Source organism: Rhyacophila brunnea, unplaced genomic scaffold, assembly GCF_057557595.1.
Source record: "Rhyacophila brunnea isolate RB1 unplaced genomic scaffold, BYU_Rbru_1.0 scaffold_17, whole genome shotgun sequence".
In the NCBI taxonomy this organism is placed as follows: domain Eukaryota; kingdom Metazoa; phylum Arthropoda; class Insecta; order Trichoptera; family Rhyacophilidae; genus Rhyacophila; species Rhyacophila brunnea.
The window spans coordinates 1,148,461-1,175,794 of record NW_028232827.1 but is presented as its reverse complement, the minus strand read 5'-3'; the positions used below and the strand labels follow the sequence as shown (position 1 = coordinate 1,175,794).

General features: G+C 32.0%; 1 protein-coding gene across 4 annotated transcripts in view; it reads right to left on the bottom strand.

Annotated features, from left to right (window-relative positions):
* Positions 1–7,194: 7,194 nt before the first annotated feature.
* Positions 7,195–27,334, bottom strand: part of LOC147073528 (serine protease persephone-like) — a 35,492-nt gene continuing 15,352 nt past the window's right edge. Inside the window, exons 2-10 of one of the 4 annotated variants that reach the window (XM_085944367.1) lie at positions 19,375–19,450; positions 17,693–17,817; positions 15,009–15,116; positions 13,730–13,821; positions 12,880–12,989; positions 11,996–12,139; positions 10,299–10,414; positions 9,334–9,491; positions 7,195–8,480 (exon numbers count right to left, since the gene is read on the bottom strand). In XM_085944367.1, coding sequence (XP_085800493.1) covers positions 8,319–8,480; positions 9,334–9,491; positions 10,299–10,414; positions 11,996–12,139; positions 12,880–12,989; positions 13,730–13,821; positions 15,009–15,116; positions 17,693–17,817; positions 19,375–19,450 — 1,091 coding nt within the window. In that variant the 3' untranslated portion in view covers positions 7,195–8,318. The remainder of the gene's footprint in view (positions 8,481–9,333; positions 9,492–10,298; positions 10,415–11,995; positions 12,140–12,879; positions 12,990–13,729; positions 13,822–15,008; positions 15,117–17,692; positions 17,818–19,374; positions 19,451–27,334) is intronic. The other 3 variants (XM_085944368.1, XM_085944369.1, XM_085944370.1) reach the window with 3 other exon arrangements.

The following is a 27,334-nucleotide window of genomic DNA, read 5'->3' as shown; positions in this document are numbered from 1 at the left end:
TCTTTATTGATATTAAATCATTTGAACTGTTTAAAAACTCTTTTTAAGAAATATAATAAATAAACAAAGACATATTTAATTTACCTTTTGAGAAGTTCAACGTTTCGGTCTTTTTACACTAAGATATTATCTTAGCTTATTGACACGGCAGCCTTCGGTGATTAAGGTAATCATGGAGAGACGCTTTACGACCATTACGTGGCTAGGACAAGTGTTCCTGATGCCGCCAAAAAGTGTGACACTGCGTACCCTTATGGCACAGCCTCAAGGGTTCCGTTGCCATGGCCGGCCCTCCCTCACCCTGCAGCGGTGCTACAAAAGCGAGCTACGTGCTGCAGGTCTGACATGGCGGGAGGCGCAAGAGTTGGCGTTGAACTGAGGGAAGTGGCGTGAACTTGTGCTTGCCCTATGCTCCAATGCTGGGTATAGAAGGTAAACCATTGCGCACTACCAGAAAATGCTATTCTGAAGACCACCGGCCGCCACTGGTTATAATGTGCATTTAAGCATTTTTTGTAACAGAGTTAAAAAATTGAGGCCCTTAATCCTTTTGAGATCCCCGGGGTTCCAGCGGCTAGCTCAAGAGTCCATCGAACCCCGGATTCACAAAAAGAAATTCAAACGGTTGGAGTGGTAGTAAAACACAGTCCTTCGTGCTCGTAACGTGATATTGTTTATATTTTACATTTTCTTAATTTTTAGTTTTACAAATTATATTTGGGATTTTTACAGTTGTAGTCGTCAGGTCCGTACCTATCGGACAGGGGACGCTTACTAACATCCTCTTTTTTCTTTCTTTTTAAATTCCTCGTACCGACGCCATCCAGCAAAAAAAAAGGACTCTCGTGATTGGCCAAATTTTATCGCGTGATCTTTGATTCGGCGAATCACGAGCCTGACCCTGGCGCCGGCGCGCGAGGATTTCACGCACAATGCGCGGCAAAATTTATTATATTTAAATCCTTATATTTAGTCTTAAAATTATCTCTTTCATCCATCATCATTTTTACTTTTTAAATTAAAAGAAATACTTACGTGGTTGAGCAAGGAATCAGATTAGATGTTTTATGAAGCCGTTTCTAGAGGTCAGGGTTACGTTTCGACTTAAGCTACTAAATGATTATTTTACACCGGGAGAAGCCCGCCTGTAACAGGGGTGTATCATTCGCCCCATCTGGATTAAAGTCGAAAGGTACGCCCTGATCTCATCGGCCACCCATCCAATTCCTTGTTCATCCGTTAAGTACATGGCATGATAAACAGTTTATAAAAGAATTCAACTACAATCTAACTATTCTAACATAAAACTCTATACTTTAGCTCTATTTTTATTATTTTCTATATTTATTTTGGATTATTATTTTCAGCTCAAAGCAATGCTTTCGCGATACTTTTGAATAGGTCAGAGTTTGATTTAATTTCAGTGTAGTACATTTATTTTGTGTTACTTTGTTTTAATTAGGTTTTCTTGTTATTTTATTCGTTTTTATTAGTCAGCGGAGGGGTCGCGAAGCTGCAGTCTTTGACTCTCGCGCTTTCCAACCTTTCTTTTGTATTCCTAGGGGCTATATTCGTAGACGTTTGGCCCTCGTTCGGAATTATTATTTCGTGTTACGTTTTTCTTCTTCTGGTGCAATAGGAGCGTACCTCGTTTGGCGTCGTCTGCCTTTGCAACCAGGGCGTGGTAGTGGCGTTACTATTGAGCCAGGCTCGTTCCGAGCAGCGGATATCTTCCTGTGGAAAGTTTTCCACTGATCTGCTGGTCTCTGGAGTATCACCTCATAGATGGACAGGTACTGTGTCTCCATCTGTTCCTATTACTGCGGGCAAGGCATCGTATAGCGGTACAACGGCCAGGCTCGTTGACGGCGGCACGGCTCTCCCACAGGTAATAGGATGGATGTTTACAATAAGTATCCTTTTCCCTTTCTTTTTTTTTTTTTATAGATGGTTACACTTCGGAAGTACCTCTTGTTGTTTCACGATATCTTTCAGGCGTCACGTCCCTAGTCTCTCCATGAACCTGCGCGAGAAAGGAGAGTGCGCACTCTCCACACCATCAAGCTTTGGTATCATGAATTTTCGGCTACGCTGCCTTTGGATGCGCTTACTTCGAGAGGTGGCTCCCTTTGTGCTTCCAAATTGTCTTCATCTGTATTTATTCTTTCTCTTTCTTTAGTAATTTATTCGTTCATTAGACTTCCTGTACTTTAAATTTATTCGAGTTTACTTTATTAATTGCTCCTACCCCATACATTAAATAGCTACTAATTTTATATAAAATCTTCCCATTGTACTTATGGTACTTACTATCACATTTAATATTTTACCCTAATACCCATAATTATTTTGCAACATTGTATTGACTGTATAAATCACATTGATATTAAAAATTGAAATATTCCACCCTCTCATTATATTTATTTCTGAATCAGTACACTTAAAACTGTGTAGTTAACTTTATTTTTAGTGAAACCCATTTTATTTAAAAAAAAAATTGTTGTTTCGTTTTACGTGCCCGACATCCTATTCCAAAGGCGCGCCGCGCCGATTTACGGTGCCTCTCACGTTTTATTATTATTATTTTTTTTTTTATTATTGAAACCCCGTTGAGAAATTTACGGCTTATTGACTCATTTTTTTTTTTTTTTTTTATCACAAGCATACAATCTCTACTTTCATCCTTTTATACCTAATTTTAACTTATTATTAAAATTTAACATAACAACTAACACTTTGTCGAGTGACGCCTTATTATTCCCGTTCCGTTTTCGCTGTGTTAAATTTACGATTGGTAATTTGTAAAGAAATAATAGGGACGGTAGTGTACTATTTTCCTCGTTTCTCTTTGGATTCAAATTATTAACACGGCGTAACTTTGAAACAGGTTTCGCGCTACTGTAGAATATCGTCTTTCCCGTTTATAAAATTGTTTGCGATTTTCAATGTTAATGTTTTCGAATTCATTCATATTTACTTTATTTGAACGGAAAGAATTGGCGTCACTTTGCGAAGCGTTATTTTTAAAACTAGAATGTACATTTTTCGTACTAATAAACTTAAGATTACAAGGCTCAGAAAGTTTGTCCTTAATTAACTTTATATCCGTAATTAGAAGAATTTCCGGATGTTTTATTCGTATAATCTACACATTTCACTTCCAACAGGAACTCGGCGTTCACCCTTGACTCGAGGGTTGGCGACTGGTCCTGCTTCATCTCCTCGTGGTCGAGCCTGCGGCCGCACAGCTTCTTTGATTCCTCTCAGCTTGCGCGCCTTCTCAGCCCTCTTTTGAGGCTCCCTGGCCTCCCGTTTCCTTTTTCTCTCCTCACCGAATATCCCGTGGTCGAATAGGGTACACAACATGTTAGTGATACCCTAGGAAAATCGGCATTTTGCTCGCCGTTTTTCGTCGCGAGTGGGCCGTGGCCTCTACGAGCCCTCCTCGCTGGATACCGTCGATGATGTGTCTGGTCTCCATAGGTGGGATTTGTGCAGCCATTCGTCGTACTGGAGACGCGCTGGTGCTACGGTCTCCAGCACGACGCTAGGCGCGGTCAGCTCCGTATGTGGACTGTCTTCGAACACCAGAGGGCCCTCCCGGTTTGATGTTGGAGACAGCACTTCTTCTTCGATAAGGGTTACGTCAGAGTCTGCTTTTTAGTTAACCATTTCTTGGTTGTTCCGGCTCCTGGATCATAAACTTTTATTTAGCGTTCGCGGGCGTAAATTTTATTTCGCGGGTTCGGAAGAATCCATGCGATTCTTCGAGCTTCACGTTGCCAAGGGCGCCATTGAGACACCCGGGGTTCCAGCGGCTAGCTCAAGAGTCCATCGAACCCCGGATTCACAAAAAGAAATTCAAACGGTTGGAGTGGTAGTAAAACACAGTCCTTCGTGCTCGTAACGTGATATTGTTTATATTTTACATTTTCTTAATTTTTAGTTTTACAAATTATATTTGGGATTTTTACAGTTGTAGTCGTCAGGTCCGTACCTATCGGACAGGGGACGCTTACTAACATCCTCTTTTTTCTTTCTTTTTAAATTCCTCGTACCGACGCCATCCAGCAAAAAAAAAGGACTCTCGTGATTGGCCAAATTTTATCGCGTGATCTTTGATTCGGCGAATCACGAGCCTGACCCTGGCGCCGGCGCGCGAGGATTTCACGCACAATGCGCGGCAAAATTTATTATATTTAAATCCTTATATTTAGTCTTAAAATTATCTCTTTCATCCATCATCATTTTTACTTTTTAAATTAAAAGAAATACTTACGTGGTTGAGCAAGGAATCAGATTAGATGTTTTATGAAGCCGTTTCTAGAGGTCAGGGTTACGTTTCGACTTAAGCTACTAAATGATTATTTTACACCGGGAGAAGCCCGCCTGTAACAGGGGTGTATCACTTTCTATGCCGCAATCAGTTAATTGATAGTAATTAACATAAGAATTAGTGTAATTAGGGCGTCCAAAGACGCTTTGGGCACTTAACCGGTTAAAATCGTGAGGCCCTGGGCAAACTGCACTTCCTGCCACGCTTTCCCTCTGTTATGGCCAGGGTGCCTTGTACTAGGCATAATAAAAATATACTGAAAAAAATAATGTGTACCTACCAATTTATTCCTGACAATTCATAAGTTGTAGATAGGTTTTTAACAGAAACTAATTATTGAGTTTTGTCCTCCAATCAGTATTTCTTGTCCGTTCCCAAATTATAGTCTACCCATAGATAATATTAATAATTCCATATCCAATGAGACAAAACATTTATAATTATAGAAGTTTTTATTCACAATAAATAAAATCTTAAATAGTTACACGCATTATTTACAATTAATTAATATTCTAATTACTAACAATATTAAAAATATACAAGAAAAGCGTAAAAAACACACAATAATTCAAAATTTTGACATAACAATTACAGATAATCTTCGTTCATCGCACCTCGGCGAGTACGAATTCGTTATATTATATCATCGCGATCAATTTTTTTCGTCCCATATTTTGACATGTACCACGTGCTAGGAATCGTCATAATGAGTGGAATCACGCATGTACAATCAGATTATTTGACAGTTATTGACAAATTTTACAGAAAGGCTAAGAAAGGTAAATTATACCTATAAATTCTTTTTTGGAATGCAGAACAAAATGAATGTTGTTTTTTTCAGTTTATTTTACTTTAATTTTATGTATGATTATTTTGTTATGTTTTGTGATTGCAAAATTTAACTTTCATTGGGAACTTATCCAAAATGTATCCCCGGCGATCAACAAGGGGTTACCTGTAATCCATTCTTCGATTAAATTTAAACATAGGAACACAATCCTAACATAATGCTATTTTTGTTGAAACACATACTATTTCTGTGCGGGGAGGGGGGAGGGGGATAAGTCTTAAAAATTAAAAATGCCAAATTAACCATAATGAGAAATGAGTCTAAATGAGAAAAATTACTAGTCAAATTAACATAGGAGTTCTCATACAATTGTCCAAAACTTAATTTTCTATTAGCTCCTCTGAAAAGTAGTGGTTTTAACCTTTTTTTCCTTTCACACACAGATTTTAGTTTACCTACAACATCTACCTTTAGATGGGTAGTAGTAGTAGGTAGATTAGTTTAGGTAGGTAATTTTATAACGTAAAAAAATTATAATAAACATTCTTAATGATAATTGGGTGCATTCATTCAACAAGCAACATTACGCGAAACTGATTCACAGTTTTGTCTTTTCATAGTCAAAAATATATATGAATACCAAAATTTAATGTTATACAGTCGAACCCCGAATTTACGTGAACGGAATACACGCTTTTCCCGCAATTTACATTCGTAATATTCAAAAATCAATTTATTTGAACACAAACAATTCAATGTATGGCAATCATTGAAATAAATTTTAGATGCACAGATGCGTTTCTATTTATAGACATGTCTACTAGTGCTCAAGACTTTATACAATGCGAGTTGTTTTGTGTTATTTTTTTGTTTTGTTTAGACCCATTGAAATAGCGTCTCAGAAAAATAAAATGTTGTCAGTTCAAGAGAGAAGGAATATTCTTGAAAAGGTGAAAGAACACGTTAACATAATAATATTCTCCAAAACAATTATGAATGATTCTTTAATAAAAAAATAATTTATTTTTTATAAAAATTTAATACCTATATGTTTTCGATTTATCTACATTTTTTTGTCAGTCCCTTCAGAAATGTAGGATCGGGGTTTTACTGTATTTAGAAAACAAAATATTTATTACTTCTGCAATTTGCAGATAGTAACATACATACATAACCAATTATCATTTATTGTATTTTAATATAAATATCACATTTGGTTCTTAAAATCTACAGCTAAACATTTTTCTCAGCAAATCGTCGCTATAGGATTGGTTTGTCGAATATCCATTTTGGTCGAATTCGACCTTTTAATGCAGAATGTTTTTTTGTATCTAAATGGACCACAACCATCCTTTTCTTTAAATTACTTTGTAATGGTAATGAAAACATCATTCGTATGCTGTAAAAATAACAATTTAAATATCTCTATGTATTTAAATACAGGATTATAAAATTTGTTTTTCGTCTCCTGAACATTAATTTGGTCTATTCGACAAGCCAATCCTAGAGCGACGAAATAGAAGAATGCCTTTCTTTACGATGCGCGAAAAGTATTCTACTTTACACTAGTCAATATAAGATTTTGTTGTTGTATATAACAATAGCTGGAATAGTAAATTTACCGAAAACAATTACATAATGGCACATCCCGAGTAAAACACCTTAATTTAAGGTAAATTCTATAACTTGATATAATAATATTAATCAATTTAAATATTCTTACTGAAAATACAAATAAAGAAGATTGAACAATTGAGTCATTGAGTCACAAAAGCCGTTCTGGCAACTTTTCTTACATAAAAAAAATAAATACTAAAAACCGTTTTGATTTCATTATTCTACTACGTCAATATATTATGTAATAATTATATTCTCTCACTGACAAAACGATGATAAAAAGTATCGACCCGAATTTGCAAGGAATCTTGCAATTTATAATAAAGCGAGTTTTGCAAAATGGCCAGAGTGGATTTTGCGACTCGGTGACTCAATTAATGATTGTAACATTCAAGTATTTAACAATAAATTTTTAAATATACTTTAGGCAGTGCTTTTTTTTTTTTTTTTTACTGAGGATTCATTATATCCCCACAATTTTTTTATACATTCAATTTAATTTATTTGATATGAGGCTATTAGTCTCAAAGTCGGTAACCTCCAATTATTTTAATTTTATTTTTATTCACAAAATATCAAATCCTGCTCCGTTTGTTAGTAAAATATAACTAAACCGGAGGTTGATTGCAAAGTCATTTATAGTCATCACCCACTATTTTGCACATTTTACGACTAACTTTAAACGTGATTTTTTTATTGATTTTAATGACGTTAAAGACATTTTATTTCGCTATTTCAGTCACGGCGTCGAATCCTGAGTTTGTAAAATGTACATGTTGTTTTTCAATGTGTTTGGACCTGAGTATGGACCTATTAGGTTGAGCGAGTGGCTAACATCCATTTAAAGCAAAAATCTGTTAAAACAACCTCCACTGTGTGAATGCCCATAGATATAATCTTCATAGGATATAAATAATTTACTAATATTATTTTTTCATTCCTAAATTGATGTGCACGACAGTTTATTGTGATTACCTTAAAATGGCCGAATAAGGAGGTTACCGACATTGAAACTATCAGCCACACATATTATTTCTTTTAAATATTTTATTTTTAAATTCTCCCTTAAAATACATTGTAAATTCGCTTTGACTTTATTGTTTCAGGAAAATTTAATTATTTTGGTATTAAGAAAACAGTAATAAGTTTCTACAATGAAAGCACAATTCCAATTAGTTTCGTTTATTTTTAAACTACGTTCACCCAAGAACATATTAAAAATATGATGCAATATTTCTATGGGAGATATTTTAATTACAAGATTTACAAAAGTATTTGTAGTTAATACAATGAATAAATAGTCTGACATTTTTTTTTGTTCTGATGGTGAATGGAGAAATAGTCTAAATACATATATTCTGTTCCCGGTCTAAAAAGGCACATTTGGAAATCCAGCGAAGAAATATATTGTGGCTTTCTTTCGTTGCCACTTGCACTAAGGGTTTATAGTTCAAATCACCATTATTGCTTATTATTAAAATATCAGCACTACAAAGGCAAGATTCGGTACGACAATCTTAATAAATTAAATCTTAATCGGGATGTTGCCATTCACTATTATTTCATAAATTATATTTATGGCCAAACCACACTCTCTATCCAATCTAAGTAATTCGCTACTCGGACGTAGACACCGGGAATCTTTCCACCGCATCCCTGCCCAAAAGAGGTGACTCCTACGAGCTTGAACATGCCGTCGACCGTATGGCGCGTCTGCAGAGGGCCACCTGAATCACCCTGTAAGAACAGATATAAGAAGATTAATAATTAAATTAAGCAATCCAATAATTGACAGCTTGATATAAAGCATAGTTATTTGGTAAAAATAAATATAATATATTGTGGGGTTACTGCCAAAAGTTGGTAAGTCAATTTGAAGTTTGACGTGCCCTCTCATCAGGCATTATGCCAATAATTTCTTTGTGATTTATGTACGTACATGTTATATTATATCGGATAATATTGTTTTTATTTTCTAGAATACATATTTATATATTGACACTTAATCCATTGTTAACTCTAAAATTGTCGACTTACCAACTTTTGGCAGCAATATATTAATTCTTTTTTTAACTCTACAATAGACCATGAGGGCCAATGACGGTAATGTAGTGAGACAGTACTGTAATTAGTAATAGAAGTGAAACAATCAAAACACTCAGCTTTGAGAAAATCACATAATATTTATTGTAATCTCACTGGGATCGAACCTGGGGCTCCCGGATGAAAGGCCAGTCCTTTATGAACTGGACCTTGCAAGTCAACGATTATAATCATAAAACACACTTTGACTGTGAGTCACTATGTTATTTACAGTAGACAGTAACGTCAAGTAATATGGTGTGATTCGTTTGTCAGGGTTTATTAGGGTTGATTAAAAATTTAATCTGAACAGTTATTTTTTGACTTACGACCATTATCAGAACTGGTAACTTAATAACTTAAAGTTAATGTATATCTGTACTATGATTTATGAAAAGTTTCTGAATCTTTCGTATTTTTCCAAAGGGCGGCGCTAGTGATTTTCGTACAAATTTTAGTTTGGATTAACGGATTAATAATTTCATACAATTTTTGCGATATAACTTACCCCGCAGGTGTCCATGACTCCACTCCTGTCGATGGCGCACATTTGAAGATTGGTCAGCCCATTTGGCAGTCTTCGTTTACCCATGTATTTTGTGTTGCACTCGGAAAGCGCCACTGCAGTCACGTTCGCCTTCAGCAAGAATTTACTCTTTGAATCCCCTGTAAAAAAAAAAATTGGTTATAAACAAACAAAATAACAATCTTTGTATTTATTTGGATATTACAAATTATTAGTTCGAGACGTTCACACCATGACATTTAGATTATATAGTGAAATAAGAACAGTGAGGAGTTTACCAAGTGAGCTTTTCAATTTCATAAAGCCATAGAGGTATTAAATAAAAAGAGGAGCAAGGAATCGGCTTTCTCATACAACTGAATGAAGCAGCCCAACACAATAGCCGACAAGTTACGAGAAATAGCGACGCGATAAAAAAAATGGAGGGCATCACGGAGGATTTACTTTGGTCATTATATTGTAACCATATAGTTTAATGTTAATGCAGAAATTTTGCCGCAAATTGATTACCAGACTGCCTCACCATACTTTTTCACCATACTTGCCTGCTTCACCATACTTTCATATAACCTGCCGCCCCTAGCATAAAGCAATGTCTGTTTAAATTCAATTCACCTATGCGGAATGTATTGAGATCCAAAGGTTTTGTTTCATGGAATTAATAAATGCAACATTATTTATTATAATGATGAATTCAATTTACTCAAAACTGTTGTCAGCGTATGTACTAATCACCCCTATTCTCTAGCCCCCTTAAGTTACATAAGTATATATTACGCTAATTGCTCAAAAAATGACCTTCTTTCAAATTACTGATGAATATCAAAATAGCTCTGTTGGTAGAATGGTTGTCTGGGCCAATGAAAATATTGTTGACAGGATTTGAATTAAAACTAGCATAGTTAACTCGAAATGCAACTGTCGGAGATATTAGGAGATGAACTTACTTTGAAGACTTGTGCTTCCCCAACCCGTGATGAACATAACGGCGGTAGGGTCTGCCGCGTCCGTGTTCAGACAAGCAGGGTGAACATTTGCCGTTAATGGAACCGGTTTGCCTAATCTGTAACAAAGATGCAATCATTCACTTATTTATGTTGATGTTGATCCACTGCTGGATGAAGGCATCCCTTAGGTCCTACCGCTATTTTTGATCCCTTGCTCTTTGCTACTACGTACATCCGCCAAACTGGGTGGTTTCGGAGCAGATTTTAGGTTATTCAATGTTATTTATTTGACACAATAGACAGAATGTTTTGAAACACTTATTTTCATAGCAAATAGCTTATGAATATGAAATATTTATATACATATATGCAGTGGCGGCTCGTGGATAAGATATCTGGGGGTGCTGCGGTTGATTAAAAATAAAAATAAATGTTTATTTGGGTTATATTTTACTATTAACATCAAAATTAAATATAAATAATTAATTATATTAATAATTAAAATAAAGAACTTTGCATAAATTGCTTGCAGAAATAAATTTTAACAATGTTAATAAATCATTATAGCTATATTTCATTCCTCGCTGTGGCGCACGACGCAGAAACGGAGAAATACTGAAATCGGACTGTCTGACCGGCAATTCGGATTAGGCTTCCATTTGCGAGCACGGCTGCCCGCGCCCTTCCTTCGCCCACTCAAGAATATTCTATTGAAATCGGTACTGTGCAAAATCAAGTACCTACCGCAGTGTATGATAATATTATTGGACATTGGGTGTATCGATGCGTGGGCGAGCTGATTACACATTTAATAATATTGATATTATAGTATTACATTTGTCTCAATTTGCTTCGGGGTGCTGCAGTACCGCAGTGCATATGGACGAGCCGCCACTGCTTATAATATGTATATATATTTATTTATCCAATCTTCAGAGGTTATTTTATAACCCAACGTAATATCATTATAAGCGTTGAAATATCAAAGAAATAAAAGCAATTATCGTCTAGTTTTTTTATACCTACTACATAGTAATAATATTCAACTATTCATATAGCTATTTTGTATTTTGATTCACTTCAAAATTATATTAATAATACATCAACAATTATCATTACATTATTCTGGAACTATTTTAAATCAGGTATAGAATCGTGGGTGTGAAACCTGTAGCCTACTATGGCTATATATATTTGTTTTTAAAAAATATGTTAATATAACCTCCAATCTGTAAAGGTCCATATCGTCACCTTACTATTAAAACCTCGTAAGTCTGTTTGGGAAGAATGTTGAGGGGAAGGAAAAAATGTAATAAAACAATATTTTAAACACCTCTTTAATTGATAAATCTGCTAACACTGGTAGTGAATTACGAGGTTTTAATTCCATGTTTGAAACCATGAGACTTATAAGTTCTTAAAATTTGTTGATAGATGGACAGTATACTAGTCTAGAGAACAGAACCGAGGGTTTGATATGATTTAAAATGTTTTGTTTTTTTATATAAATTTTATCGAACACACTTAAAATTTTCCATAATATCGGACTTACGAGGTCTTAATAGTAAGGTGATGATATATGGTAACATATATACTGTTTTTTTTATTGGGAATTTTTCTCTTATGGGTTATATAGATCTATTTCAGTCTCACTCAGTCAATAATGTTACTAGAATATAAAAATATATAATATATACCTGATAAGGGCAACATCATGATAATTCAAAGAACGCTTGTATTCTGGATGAACGATGACTTCAGCGACAGGATAGTCCGTCTCGGCCGTGTTGTCTTGTTTCTCAATAGTGATTGCACCAATTCGAATGACAGTTGTTTGAATTCTGAAAATAATATTTAAAACAGATAATTAATAATTATCGCGATCATAATACCACTAAACTAGTAATAGTAATGAAGAAACAAGAGAAGGCCATCTGAGTATTTGAAAATAAAATTCTCCGAAGAATACTAGGAACGTTATAAATAAAAACGATTTCAAGTTATACACATTTATATATTTATAAAAATTAATGTTTTTTAAAATAAATATAAAAAATATTAAAACTATGAATTAGTCAAAAATCTCTATGTCAAAACATAGAAAACCTAATAAACTAAATTTTAATAATAAACATGACCATAAAATATATGTAATAATAAGATGGGGTCCTTCGACAAATTCATATTATAAAACATTTTTTTACAATAATTGTAAGTTTATCTTTGATTTAAAATAAAAATATTTTTCTTTTTAATGTTTTCAGATACATATTAATTTATTAATTAATATAGTTGAAATTGTAAATTATCAAAAAAAATGTCTTAAATTGCAAGCTTCGTATTTTTCCGCTAGGTGCCTCTGGTACTTCTTCTTAATGGCATAATTTTAGAAGTTTTATAGATAAAAGAATATTTTATATTTATTATGGCTCGGGTTAGGTAGGGTTTAATTGAATTTAAAAAAACTCACCAATATCTACAATAATTTGTATTCTTAGTTCAAAGAAAACATGTAAGCATGACTGACAAAGTTTACATAGTCTACCTTCAACCTTCGCTACTGTTATTGGTTGTATCTTACCTATCACTTCTTGTTACGCAATGCGCCGCTGTGATGACAAACGTCGGGGAAATGAGGGTTCCTCCGCAGTCGAAGTCCAGCCCAGTATCTTTCTCGTAACCCAAAGCAGCCTGTATTCGAGAATAAAATAAATAGTTAATACAAATTTTATATTTAATGAAATAATATTAGGTACCTAGTGTAACCTCCTCGTCTCTACGGTGCTCTCAAGATTAAGGAGGGCCGGCGCTGTTTAGATCTTTGTTAAAAGGATAAGCACATTGAAGAGACAAGTTGTTACACACGGAGTAATATTGAAATATAAATACGGATGCATAATGAAAAGTGACTGCCAGCACACGTTTATTTTGATACATTAATTTGTATATGTATACAAAGACTATACTTCTTAGATCGCAATACATTATTAATACGACATTGAAATTGTTTAAATAGTAGGCTAGATAGCTGTGAATCATAATATTTCACTTTTATGTAGGTACAGTAGGCGCTCGGTAATCCGGCACCCATATTTTTTCACCTATGCCGGATTATTGGATTTCTATAGGAAATAATTCTATCACAGATTTGCACAGTAAAAATCTTTATTAGTTTATGTAAACATACACAAAAAAATGGTAACATTGTTTACTTAATCACGCATGAGAGAAACAAACAAACACGTGTTTATCTGTCAGTGCAGGATTATAGAGCAGGAGAGCTGAGTTGCAAAATGTCGGACTATTGGACGTGCCGGATTGGTGACGCTGGATTACCGAGCGCCTACTGTACTCAATATTAAGTACCAGCTCAGCTAATATATAATTAGGATATTAATTGTAATATCGATTTTAATGATTTAATACTTTACCATATGCGGGAACTCTCCAAGGCTGACTTCTTCTCCGCCAAGGATGAAAGGTGATACGGAGTCTGGTATTCCATTTGAGTATTCGGTGCAGTCTGCAAGCAATTTAGACATTATTAATTTTGTATACAATCTTGTAATTGAAGGTACGTAATTTTGAAAACCTTTATTAGAAAAAATAGAGAAAAATCTTATAAATTTCTTATTTATTGGTATTGCACTATATTTTATTTATGTCAAAATACAAGATTTGTTACGTCCCATAAAGCGATTTATAGAGAAATTCATAATTTTAATAAAATCGTTGAAAACAAAGTAAATGGTAGGATATTATATCTTTTTTCCATTTTTCTCCATAGTTTTACGGCATTGTGCATTTCTTAATCAAGTTCCATAAATAAAAAAGGTAAGCATGAATGAAAACTTAGTAAATATTTTATACTTGCATTATTGAAGTTATTGCATAGGTATAACCTAATGTTAGTATGGCTATTCAAAAAGAGGATTTCATTTTCAGGAAACATTTTCATTTTTTATATTTATTTAAAATAAATATATAAAACATTAAAACTATGGATTGGTAAAAAAAGCTTTTCTATCCATTATAGAAAACTTAATAAATTAAATTTTAATTATAAAAATTACCATGTAACAATACTGTAGTTGCAGGATTGGATCCTTTAATGAATTCACAGTTTTTTTTTACTTAAATGTTTTCAGATAAGTACGTATTTGTTTATTAAAATGCTTTAAAATCTAAATTATCAAAACAAGTCTCAAATTGCAAGTTTCGTATTTTTCCTGCTGGGTGTCTCTGGTATCGCTAGCTGAAAGCAACAGTGAAAAACGTCGATTTTGAGATAAGCTATATCTATGAATCACTGAGATTTTTTTAGAAATTGCAATACCCCATTTAAAAGAAAAATACCACTTTTGCATTTATTAAAATTGTCCCGTAACTTCAAAGCAATAGTGGATAACTGAAAATAACCAATTGTTAATAACAAAATAAACATAATAATTGGCAGTGTTAACCATTTCATTTTTATGACACAAATATTAAAGGTGAATTATGTCAAAGCTAATATTTTTGACTTATCGCACTGTTGCTTTCAGGTAGCAATATGCAAAATAACTTTTTCGATGTTCCGCATACTATTAATTTGGAAGTGTGTAAATGAGCAATTTCACATTTTAACTCAAAACACATACAAAAATTGAGCATTATATGGTTTAGTTTAGTTGTTCTATAGATTATTAAAAATATAAATTAAATAATTACATTGATCTGCTTTTCTGTCGCTTGGATACTGCACATCATTGTCATTGTTACTGGGCGAGTCTATTTCCCGAATCGGTTCATCTGGTCCAAAGAAAATATCGTCATCATCTGTAACACACCATGGCAAATTGTGGCTGACGTACATGCTTGGGGATATAGTTGATAATTCCGATGAATTAAATTAGAATATATTAAAACAAGTGTCCCGCCACATAGAAGCCATAGTGTGTTACAATGTAAAATAAATCATTTATCAAATTCTCCTCCGTAGTCATCATGACAAAAAAATATATTATCATAATCATTATTTAGGATTTAATTAAAACATGCAATTTATTTTTAAATGTTGTTTTAAATACAATATAATCAGTACAATTTTATTCAACTTACTTACTCCAGTATATTAATTAGTAAGTAATCTATACATAATTTATATTAGTCACAGACATAGAACAATGAAGTAAAATAAAATTATTTGGCTATGGAATTACACAAAATGAAAATTAATAAGCCATACATGTATTTAAAAAAAAACTATAAAGAACGCTTCCGATTGCATGCCAATACTTTTGCAAAGCGATGATTCAAACTCTCTTTGACGGGCAGAGTTTAATAATTCATAAGATCATGCGAATATATCAATGTCTGATTTAAAACAGCAACAACTCAAAATTTCAATTATTATACAATTTGCACGTTGGAATTTTTGAATTGTTACTTTTTTTAAATCATTCATCGATATTATTTTATACAGTAGGCATATGTCCTACTTTTTTACGTTATATTATAATATAGAGATACTTATTTTAACTTTACGTTAAAATGACGAAATGTTTTTTTTAATTGAAAATTTGATTCACGATTTAAATAGATTATAACTGATTAATTAGTGCTGGAAATGTATAATATAATAAAAGCAGTTAGAAAAATAATATTGAGAGTATGGATATTATAGCGGTAAAATAAAATGATAATATTATATTGTAAATGATTGTTAATTTTTAAAAATAAATTTTATAGTTATGTTGAGATATAAATAATTTTATATTATGAAACCATATATAATATATATGCCAATAGATGCTATGTAGTGTTATAGAGAGTGTAGTAAGTGTTGGATGCATATTATATTGTTATGCGCATCTATTCTATACATAAGGCTGCTATCGGCGGCTATCAAGGGTATTACGTGGTATTATAATTTTACAATAATTTAGCCGTCTAAACTGTCTATCTCACTCTAAAAGTTAACACAACCAAGTGAGGTGCTATTAAAATAGCACTTTTTGACAGTTCAGACAATAAACTTATCGTAACAATTAACCCCTCAATACATAAATATGATAAACTACACTCGTTAGCCACCGATAGCTGCCTTGCGGAAAGAATAGATGCGATGATGTGAATATACTATTATGATAATGTATCAGACACAGTGTGTTATAATAATATTAGGAAGAACTATGTTAAGTGGACACAAAAACATTTTATAAATAATTGTTATAAACAGTAAGTAAACATGACTTATTGGTGGTATATTAATTAGTGAAAATTTTTTGTTCATATTGTGAGTGTCTAACCATAGATACTATCCGATAATGGGAATATAGAAGATCAGAAATATCACAGCTGATAACTGAGAGTATAGTCACCATCTTCCCTCTATGGATACACATTCGTCTTATAATATTTTAAATATTTCAGTTTATTGCTGGGTATATCTCAGGACAAACAATTATTTTTTATTAATTTAGACTTATTATTGTTTTGCACTTGTGTGTATTGTCTTCATTTTTTAATAGATAAATAGTTATATTTTTAGAGCATCCAATTAATTGTGATCGCTCATAACTCATTCATATTTTGGATAATACTGTGTAATTGTAAAACTAATGAAAACAGTACTTTATTGGTAGCTAAAGAATTAATATCAATCAGTAGTTCCGTGAAAGAAATTCAATGAGTGGACAGTGCATTAAAAAGAAGAAGATATTCTCAAACGCTTGCATAAAATAGCACCATAAAGTCATGCTTTGCAATTTCCAAATAAAAAAATAAATAATATTCATTCTAAATTCTAATGACCAAATGCACAATGCTATGAAGATGTTCCAATAATAAGAACGTCATTTGTTCTTCTTAAGTTACTGGTTAACTATTGCTTAAGGCCACTATATGACTATGTATTTGGACATAAGAATATAATAATAATGTTAGTATCCTAATCACAACAATAATATATGAAAAAATGCACTGAATAATACCGGACACCAAATAAATTGTGAATTATTAATTAAAACAATACAAAAAATTAAATATGTCATAATTAATATTATATAACGAATATTGAGTAAATTAGTAACTAGTAAATAATATTGGTATGACATAAAATTTTTATGAAAATAATAATAATATATTCTCTTTGACATTTTGTCATGAAAAATAAACAGAAACATAATACATATTAGCAGATTTTAAAATACATAATTATGAATGATTACATTCTCAAGTGAATTGAAAGTAATAATGAAATGGTAGTAGTTATATTATATGAATACAATAATGTTTCTGTTGAAATGTGCGTAGAAGAAGCGTATTGTTCTTTTAATGATGCATTCAAACTATTAATTTCCCATAAGGTAAATGAATCGAATTAAATTGGTCAGATATTCTCGAGTGCATACCGTCTTTGTTAATTAATGTCGGAGTTGTGGCAACGGTAGCCGGTATATCACCTTCTATGGCGCAGCATACGATCTCTGCAAAGCCTTCAAACCCACACCGTACGTACGAGCGAGCTTTTATCTGCCTGAAAGTTATAATTAGGAATGTTAAAATAACACCACATACTATCTATTGTAACTGCTACTGACTGTTAATAATCTACAATTGGACGGTATTATGCAACAAAGGACCAATCCACAAAAATCTACTTCTGATATAAATTGCCTTTAAGTTTTATGTGTTGCTAAACAATATGGTATTCATTGGGAATTCAAAAATATTGAAAGTAATTATTTACCTTTTAATATTGACTATTTAACTTTTGCTTTATCTGAGGAAATTAAACTCAGTCACTGCAGACCAGTTAATTAATATTTAATTACCATATTTAAATAACATGCTAATTATATCTAATGGCCATCTAATGCTGACACGGCATCCGTGTCGTCAGCGCTGTATGAGTTAATGCATTTTTTATCAAAAAATGTTGATTGGATCTTTGTTGCAAAATTGAAACAGTCTATAGATGAATGTGGGTTGATTCTTACAGTGATAGATGGCAGTAACGTTCACTTACATTGTGGCATTTTTTTCCTAACAAATTGACTCTATGCGAACCACATTATAGCACTAACTCATATTTTAACATGTTGAGGGTTGGTTCTTTGTTGCACAATACTGTCCAATTAATAAAAGAATATTTTGTGAACGCAAGAAATAAATAATATTATAAAGACAATACTCAATCATTGGCTGCAGACAATCATAATATTATTACATTTATTTAAATTATGAGAGGTATTTATAGATGTAATAATTATTATATTATATTATAATATGTAATCATTTCCATTCCAGGATTTTTTTTACCATTTTCATGGTTATTGCATTATTGAGAAATGAATAAAATGACTGTTCCCTCAAATTACTATAAATTATAAAGAATACCCTCCAATCGTTAATATTATTGTGATGAAGCAGATTGGTAAACACGCTATTATTGTTTTACAATGTCTTTGATATTCTTCAAATCTCGGTGATATTTCAATCAGTAAGTTTGTGAATCAATCTACGAGTACAATTTTATATGACGACAATAAAAATGTTAGTCTATGAATAATAGATAGTTTTGATTTCATAAAAAGCAGAATAGCCTTCCATTCAGAGAAGAGCTCAATTGCTTCCAAATAAAGAAAAAAAAAAAAAAAATCCCATCTGTGTAAAATTGTATAAACTATTTGCAAACAATTAAGCATATATTCAAACCATTTGTTTCTTAATTTATAATAATAATATATATAGAGGTTCTTACACACAATAGAGAAATTTTTAGAATTAAACACTTAATTAAAAAATGACATAAATCAATGAAGTTTATCATATTAGAAAACAAAGGTCATTCAATTTATAGTTTTTTATGTCAATATCAGTAGGTACTACCTACTGAAGATGCTGAAGAAAAAGATTTCTTCTCCAATAGTCCAAACTTTTGGTAGATACCCATATTACAGGTATATCCATTTGGGAGTATTCTGAACAGTTAAAAGTACTTCTAGCGCTACAAAGAAGTATGTACAGACAATGTGCTATGGAGAGATTTTATTATGTTTTCTACAAAGTATTTAAAAATAGGTATCCTTACTTCATTGCTCCGGGACATTCGTATATCGATATGCATTGTCCCATTTGTCCATTTCTTAACTGACATTCTCCAGCGGCTGAAACAAGACAAACAAAACATGGTTATATATAAGTACGTATTCGTCCTTCTCACACTTCTCAGACTCTCCTATGCACTGATTGATTTTGAGCCTCCTCCATGATAAAATAAAAACTGTAAATTCCAACTATTCTTTTTATATGAGTTGCCTTAAGGGAGAACATGCTCGTCAAAGGTCAAAATTGAGTTTTTATTGTATTTTCAAACCATGATCCTGGACACTCCTTAAAGAGTGAAGCTACAACATACGGCCGTAGCCATAAATTGACAAACTATAATTAAAGTAGGGAGTAAAATGATATTGACGCGCATGTTTGAACATGTACCGTTTAAAAAAAAATAAAAAAAAATTCGGTTAGGTACATGTTCAAACACGCGCGTTAACATAATTTTACTCCCTACTTTAATTATAGTTCGTCAATTTATGGCTACGGCCGTATGTTGTAGCTTAACCACTGGGGAATGCCAAAAGAAATGGCGTATTTCAAAAAAACACTACCTTATTCTTAGGTCAATAATTATTATAAAGCAATCATTATTCATAAGATGTTTATCACACTTGAATGGTCAAAGATATAGCTTATAACAAATATCTTTAGAATCATCTTCAAATATGTTAATCTTGCCGATTTTTTGAATAATAAAATGCCTTATTCTTGTCAAATTTGGGATCACAGAGATTATCAATATAATTTTTTATCGTGAATATTTTACAAAAAATATCTCGTAATAAATTATACTAATGGTTTTATAAATGCGTTTAAAAATTAATAATTGTAAAAAATCTTAACACCACTGCACAGTTATGTACCGAAATATGACTATATTCTAAAACATTAGAGCGAGAGGTTTAAAAGAATACTGTTTTATGTAACAAAAATACTTTATGCAGTCATCAAATGTTTAAAATAACTATAAAGGATAATAAGGCTTCAAAATTATATAAATAAATTATCTACAACGTTTAAGGAGTGTCCAGGATCATGGTTTGAAAATACAATAAAAACTCAATTTTGACCTACGACGAGCACGTGGGCCGACCCATCGACATAGATACTTAGGAAAAATATCAATGTATCTCTTTCCTAGAATCACACCCTTCAACTGAAAATGTTAATTATTACTAATATTAAAGATGATAACGGTGACACATAAGTAATAATATTAGTGGTTTATTTTATTTCTGTACAAGTACATATTATTTAGGTAATATCTTTTTGAGTGGATTAATTGTGGACCACGAACCCCAATGACAGTAGTGTAATAAAATAGTAGTATATTGAGTAATATAAGAAAACAACCCATCACAACGACCCAGGCTTTGAGAAAATCACGTAAATATAACTCGGGGCCCCCGGATTGCCAGATTATACTTATGGGTAATATTGTATAAGTACTTACTAATTTGGGAGAAATACGAGTACGTATAATTTAAATATTTTCGTATACCTAATGTAATAATTGCATGATAGGTTTGAACTGTTTCGAGGCCCCTTTTAATTTTTCTGATGAATCGATTGCGTCGCCTGGGTCATAGAAAATCGCCGATGCTCACACCCCCTCTAAATATTATTGCATCTTATTATGGTAATTATTGAATAGGTACATACTCGAAATTAATCTATGGCTCGAAATGAAAAAAAAATTGTGTGATAATTGGTGAGAGGAAGTTGCGGTGAATTACGTCATTGCTGTCTATGAATATTATTTTAGGAATTTGAAATTATTACGTCAAGAGTAGCTGATCATTACAATAGTATAATATGCATTTGAAGATTTGAAAAAGTGTATCTTCTTTACAATAATAATTGATAATATAATACACCCACCATTGAAAATGCTGTAAATACATACATTCAAATGGATCATTCCAATACGTTTTTTAACAAGTCATTGATAAGTGATAACTGATAACATTATGTTTGAATAATCCTTTTCAATGAAAAAAAAAACTATCCAAATACAATCCCTTGATAAATAACAAGATAATCAATTTGAATGATGATTGTTGAAAATGGTAATATATAAAAATGTATTGCCATGCATGTGTTTTGTGCGAGATGCAAGTAGGTAAGTGGCTATTAGTCATTTGGTATTATTATAATAAATGTAGATATATATTTAGTTATCAAACATAATAATTATTGAAGAGAAGCTACTAATGAAAAAAACCGGTGAAACATGTTAAAGAGGGTCAACACCTTGATTTTGATAGTGGGTAGGTATATTCATATTGCATTTTAGACATTATGATTTCTCCTTTACGAAGACAATGTTTGTCCAGACATGAGATTGCATTTTACAAATGCTAGACGATATATTGTAGTTAAGGGAGTGAGGATTAAATTCGTTTAAGTTCTAAGTTAAGGTTCAAATTGGTTGGTTCCACGTTCAGATAAATTTCGTATTGGCATTAATATTGTATAATAGAGTGTGACAAATCGGTAGGTAGATACGAGTCACCGCCATCTTTAGATTAATAAAGCCTGTGCATAACTTTTTGCACAAGCAACGAGTGGTCCACTTTTCAGCTGTCAAAATCAGATCCCAGATTGCTTGACATATTGATTCGCCTTTTCTCGTTTCAAATTGAATTATGAAAAATTCTCAAATCAAATATATTAACCATCAGTGTTATTTATAAATAATATACCTACGTTCCTGTTATTCATCAGCTGTCAAAGTCAGACTAGTCCTTCACACAAAAACCGGCGATAATATCGATTTCCAAAAAAATACGTAGCGTTGATCTATGCATTACATTTGTAGAAAGTGTATTAATGCTAGTGTATTATTTATCATTAACAACTCATCTATCCAAATCAAACCATTCCCTACCACTAAATCCAATGAACTCCAAGGTCTCCAAGATACGTTCAAACAATCTGAAAGAATACTCCAACGAGTGAACACGACATACGCGTCAGTATGAGCACTCTATAGACAATGGCAGGCAATGAAAGGTCATCCATTGACAACGGGAGGGGCGAAAAGTAGGACCAGTCGTGTAATGTATTGGCTTCCTTCGTAGTAAAATTATTGATACATTGATCGGAAGTGAACGATGGAAAACAGATAAAGTATGTAGTGGTGCTTTGGTTTCGTTTTGAGAAAAATATTAGTCTTTAAAATAGCGATGCGGAATTTTAAACACATTAGTTTAGTACGTAGGTATATTTATTTTTAATTGCGTATATGTAAGTCCCAACACCATAAACAAAACAAGGCAAACTCAAATCTTTACCCAATTTCTATTAAACGTGTATTTAAATCAATTGATTACCTACGTTACCTTCAAAAGTTGTTTATTTCGGTACAAAATTAATAATCTAAACGTGTTCTAATAAAATCGAGTTTTCGAAAACGACATTTATTTATAAATTTAGACGTGCAGCTAACTAAATTCATTCGATATAGTGTTTTCATCAGAAAGTTTTAATATAATTATTAATTCCTAGTAATAACGCCGGCTGCTTTATATAAACTTAGTAGAGATTATAGGATGTGTATAGCAAGTGGATACTGCATATTTATTGTTGAATTGGTAACATTATAAAGACAGTGGGTAATAAATGATATCCCCCCAGGCAAACTGCCGCCCTTAAAAAATATACTTAATGACAATGCTACACTTTCAATTTTTGTTCGTATGTTCATTACATAGTAAATATTCATAATTTATTTTCGGTTATTTTAAACCACAGAACTGATAATAATTAGAATACCGATAGGCAATATTCAATACGCCACATGTTGACGCTGGGTTTTGAATGTGTGAGTGTCCCATGAAAATGAAACACGCATTATGCACGTGCAATAGTGTGCGTAATACACCAATAATAAATGAGCGTAAATGCATAAACCAAGAGCAGTTTTCAGTATTCGATGTATAACGTATTCTTGACACGTGTTTAAATTTATTCCGTATTCTTCCTTACTCGAGATCGGTTGCCTTTCTTCTGATTACCCGTTAGGTATTTCAGTTCCCACCAATTTTCTGAGTTCCCTGTTTTAAACGGATAAATGAATTTAAATAATAACAAGATAAAAAGAACTTTATAATTCTATGTATTAATAATTTATAACAAATAAGGCAATTGTCAACAAATCATCTTTTTGCTATTTTGCAACAAACAAATATATAATACTGAAATGTCATTTTGATTTCCATAGTAACGCACGTATATATTAATAATTTTGTTGCTAGGACAACCCCCTTAGCAACCAATACTAGTGGATTGGATTACGGATTTCTTTCGAAATAACTTTTCATACAAAACAGAATTAACTGAAAATGAATTAAATTCTACTTAAAGATTTCTAAAAGTATTAAAAGAATGCATTTGCATCGTGTTCTGATATATTCTAAAAGTTTCAAATGTTTAGCTAGTCGGGAAGTTAGTTAAAAATCGATTGCAAGATTTGTACTGGATAAACAACCACCGGACAAACAAGAATATGAGCTAAGAAAAACGTGGTAAAACAGATTTCTAGCATTCATATTAGGTAGGTATATACTGACGTTCGAGCAAGTAGAATTTGCTACAGACGCAGGCGAAAAAAACATATTTTCCATGGAACCTACTTAAAAAAAATGTAAAACCTATTCTGTCATAACGTTCATAATATAATGTGCCGCATACGTGATTGGTCATCTAAATATTGATTGCTAATAATTGTACAATAATACTGCTGTTTTATCTGTCTTGAATTCAGTGTAGGTGTATGAATAACACAAGCATTTGTAGCTACTAGATGTTTTTAATAATTAAATTACCTTGTTTGGGCATACAAATAATTTACAGAAAAAACGTAATATTAACTAAATTTAACACATTTTATGTGGTACGCCCACGATGGCCGAGCGGCTTACGCGTCAGCTTATAATGTCGAGGGGTTCTAGGTTCTAATTCTGCGTCTGGCAAATACACATATTGTTATTCAATTTGTGATTGGAGTCAGAGTATGGATCGAATAGGTTGAGCAAGTGACTAACATCCATTTCTCATGAAAACCAAAATCCGTGGAGGCCCATAATAATAATAATATGATCTTGATATGGGACGGGGCATTGCCGACTCAAGCAGAAAGCCGATACATTCACAACGACTGGTCCTACTTTTTCCGCCTCTCCCATTATTGTCTAAGGATGACCTGTCATTGCCTGTTATTTTTCTATAGAGTGCTCATACTGACGCGTCTGTCGTGTTCACACAGGGAATGGTTTGAATTGAATAGATAAGTTGCATGATAAATAATACACTAGCAATCTAGCATTAACACACCTTCTACAAATGTAATGCATCGATCAATGCTACTATTTTTTTAGAAATCGATATTACCACCGGTTTTTGTGTGAAGGACTAGTCTGTCAAGCAATCTGGGATCTGATTTTGACAGCTGAACAGTGGACCACTCGTTGCTTGTGCAAAAAGATATGCCCAGGCTTTAATGTTAATCTAATTATGGCGCTGGCATCTTGGGTGTACATGAAATAGCGGAGTGATTTAGTTCCGTAGATCTCCACCAAGACGCCCGCAGTCATGATAATAATGTTGGGTCTAACTAGGTATTAAATCTAAAATTTACATATTAAAACAATAAATAAAAATAGATAACTGTTTTTTTCGAATATTTGTCCAAACCAAATTAAAAAATAAAATGAGGACAATATTTGAATGAATAAATAAAATTGAGGGTTTACAATATTGATATTAATCCTAAATATTAATATATCTACTTAATAATAGTGTTTGAATATTATTAACTCCTAATATTCAATTATATATTTACGACAAGAGGCGGTGAAATAAAGGTTTTTAAAAACGGTATTGGATACCTGCTATTTATTTTTTATTTCGTAAATAATCATTTACCGTGACATGACAATCTACTAAATTAAAAAGGACGCAATAAACCTACCATTGTTTTGTGTACGAATCAGATGTAGGTATTTGGACTTGGGATTTACCTATTAAAAATAAAAGTTTCGTTTGTACATTTTTTACTTGCCAAAAAAATGACAAAATTCGATGTCATTGACTTTGAATTGTATGATTTAATTTTATAGCAATTAAAGAATTATTAACTGGTACAATTCTAAACACGTTATAATTCTATCAATACTGTGAAAATACTTACAAAAATATATTCAATAAATACAAACTGATAAAAAATAGGTATGAATTAATTTTGTTAATGAAATGAATTAAAAATAATTTAAAATGTTTAAATAATTTAAATTTAAAATAGTTAAAAATGACTTTTTATATACTACGACGTTTTTAAATTTTCTGTTGAATCATATAAACTTGACAATTATATGTACCTATTAATAATTTAGGACAAAATAAGGCAATTGTCAACAAACCATTTTTTTGCTATTTTGCAACAAACAAAATATAGAATACTGAAATTTCATTTTGATTTCCACAGGAACGCACGTATATATTAATAATTTAGTTGCTAGGACCACCCCCTTAGCAACCAATAATAGTGGATTGGATTACGGATTTCTTCCGAAATAACTTTTAATTAACACAGAATTAACTGAAAATTCAATTCTACTTAAATATGGCTAAAAGTATTAAAATAATGCATTGGCATCGTGTTATGATATATTCTAAAAGTTTCAAATGTCTAACTAGTCGGGAAGTTAGTTAAAAATCGATTGGAAGATTTGTACTGGATAAATAACCACCGGACAAACAAGAATACGAGCTAAGAAAAACGTGGTAATAAAAGAATATAGTTGATAAGTAGGTACAATAATAAAATAAAACAAAATATTATATAATGGTAGATATTATAAGAAGTCTATGGTAATTTTTTGATCTCAATGCTATACGGCCATCTATTTCCGGTACGACAGCTCATTATGAATTGTGATACGGCGAAATGTAATACGTACAATTATTAACATGTTATAGGTAACCTATCTCTATGTAATTCAGTTAAATTGTAATCCAATGTTAGAAACAAAATGCTATACGTACCTACTTACAGAATTTTTACATGGTCAAATTATGTTTCATGCGTAAAAATATATTTAAGATAATTTTTAATGTACGAATGGAAAAGAGAAAATAAATAATGTTTACGATCACCACTTTTCACGAGAGCCAAAATAGAAGATTTCGTTTTGGAAAAAGTTTGAATGGGATCTTCTATGTTCCTGTGTCGAATGTAGTATATCAAATGCATTGATTTAACTTGTCTCTTTTCTTATTTATGTGTTTAACATATTTAACTCATTTTCTCAATTTTTGAGACACATTTAAATAATATGCATGTGCATCGACGATGGTCGAGCGGTTACGCGTTTGGCTTATAATATCGTGGGTCCCGGCTTCGAATCCCGGGTATGGTAAATTCACACGTTGTTTGAACACAGAGTATGAACCTTATTTAATAGATAGAGAAAATGGCTAACATTCATTTCTCATAAAAACAAAGATGGTAATAATATTGTCGATTTTGTATTATAAAAACCAATTCGTGAAAGTATATTTTTTATCGTAATTTTGAATAAATATGTACCTACGTCATTAATAATATTAATTGTATGCATCTCTTACGCAGAAGCTAAAAATTAAGCTTTATATTGTGATTATACGGGGAAAAGAAATGAATGATGCATGCTTAAATACGCAAGAATTATACTGTTCGAACCATGTATATAGATAAATCATACGAGAATGATGAAACAGGTTCCTGTCATTACAAGTTATGTCTTGATAAATTGTTACTGGATATAATTAATAATAAATAACAAATTGGTAAATTACCACAAGGGAAAAAATATAATTAGTCATAAAATTTAAATAATAATATTTAAAAACGTTATGTATTGATTTTAATGAGGCAAGTAGAAAACATGTTG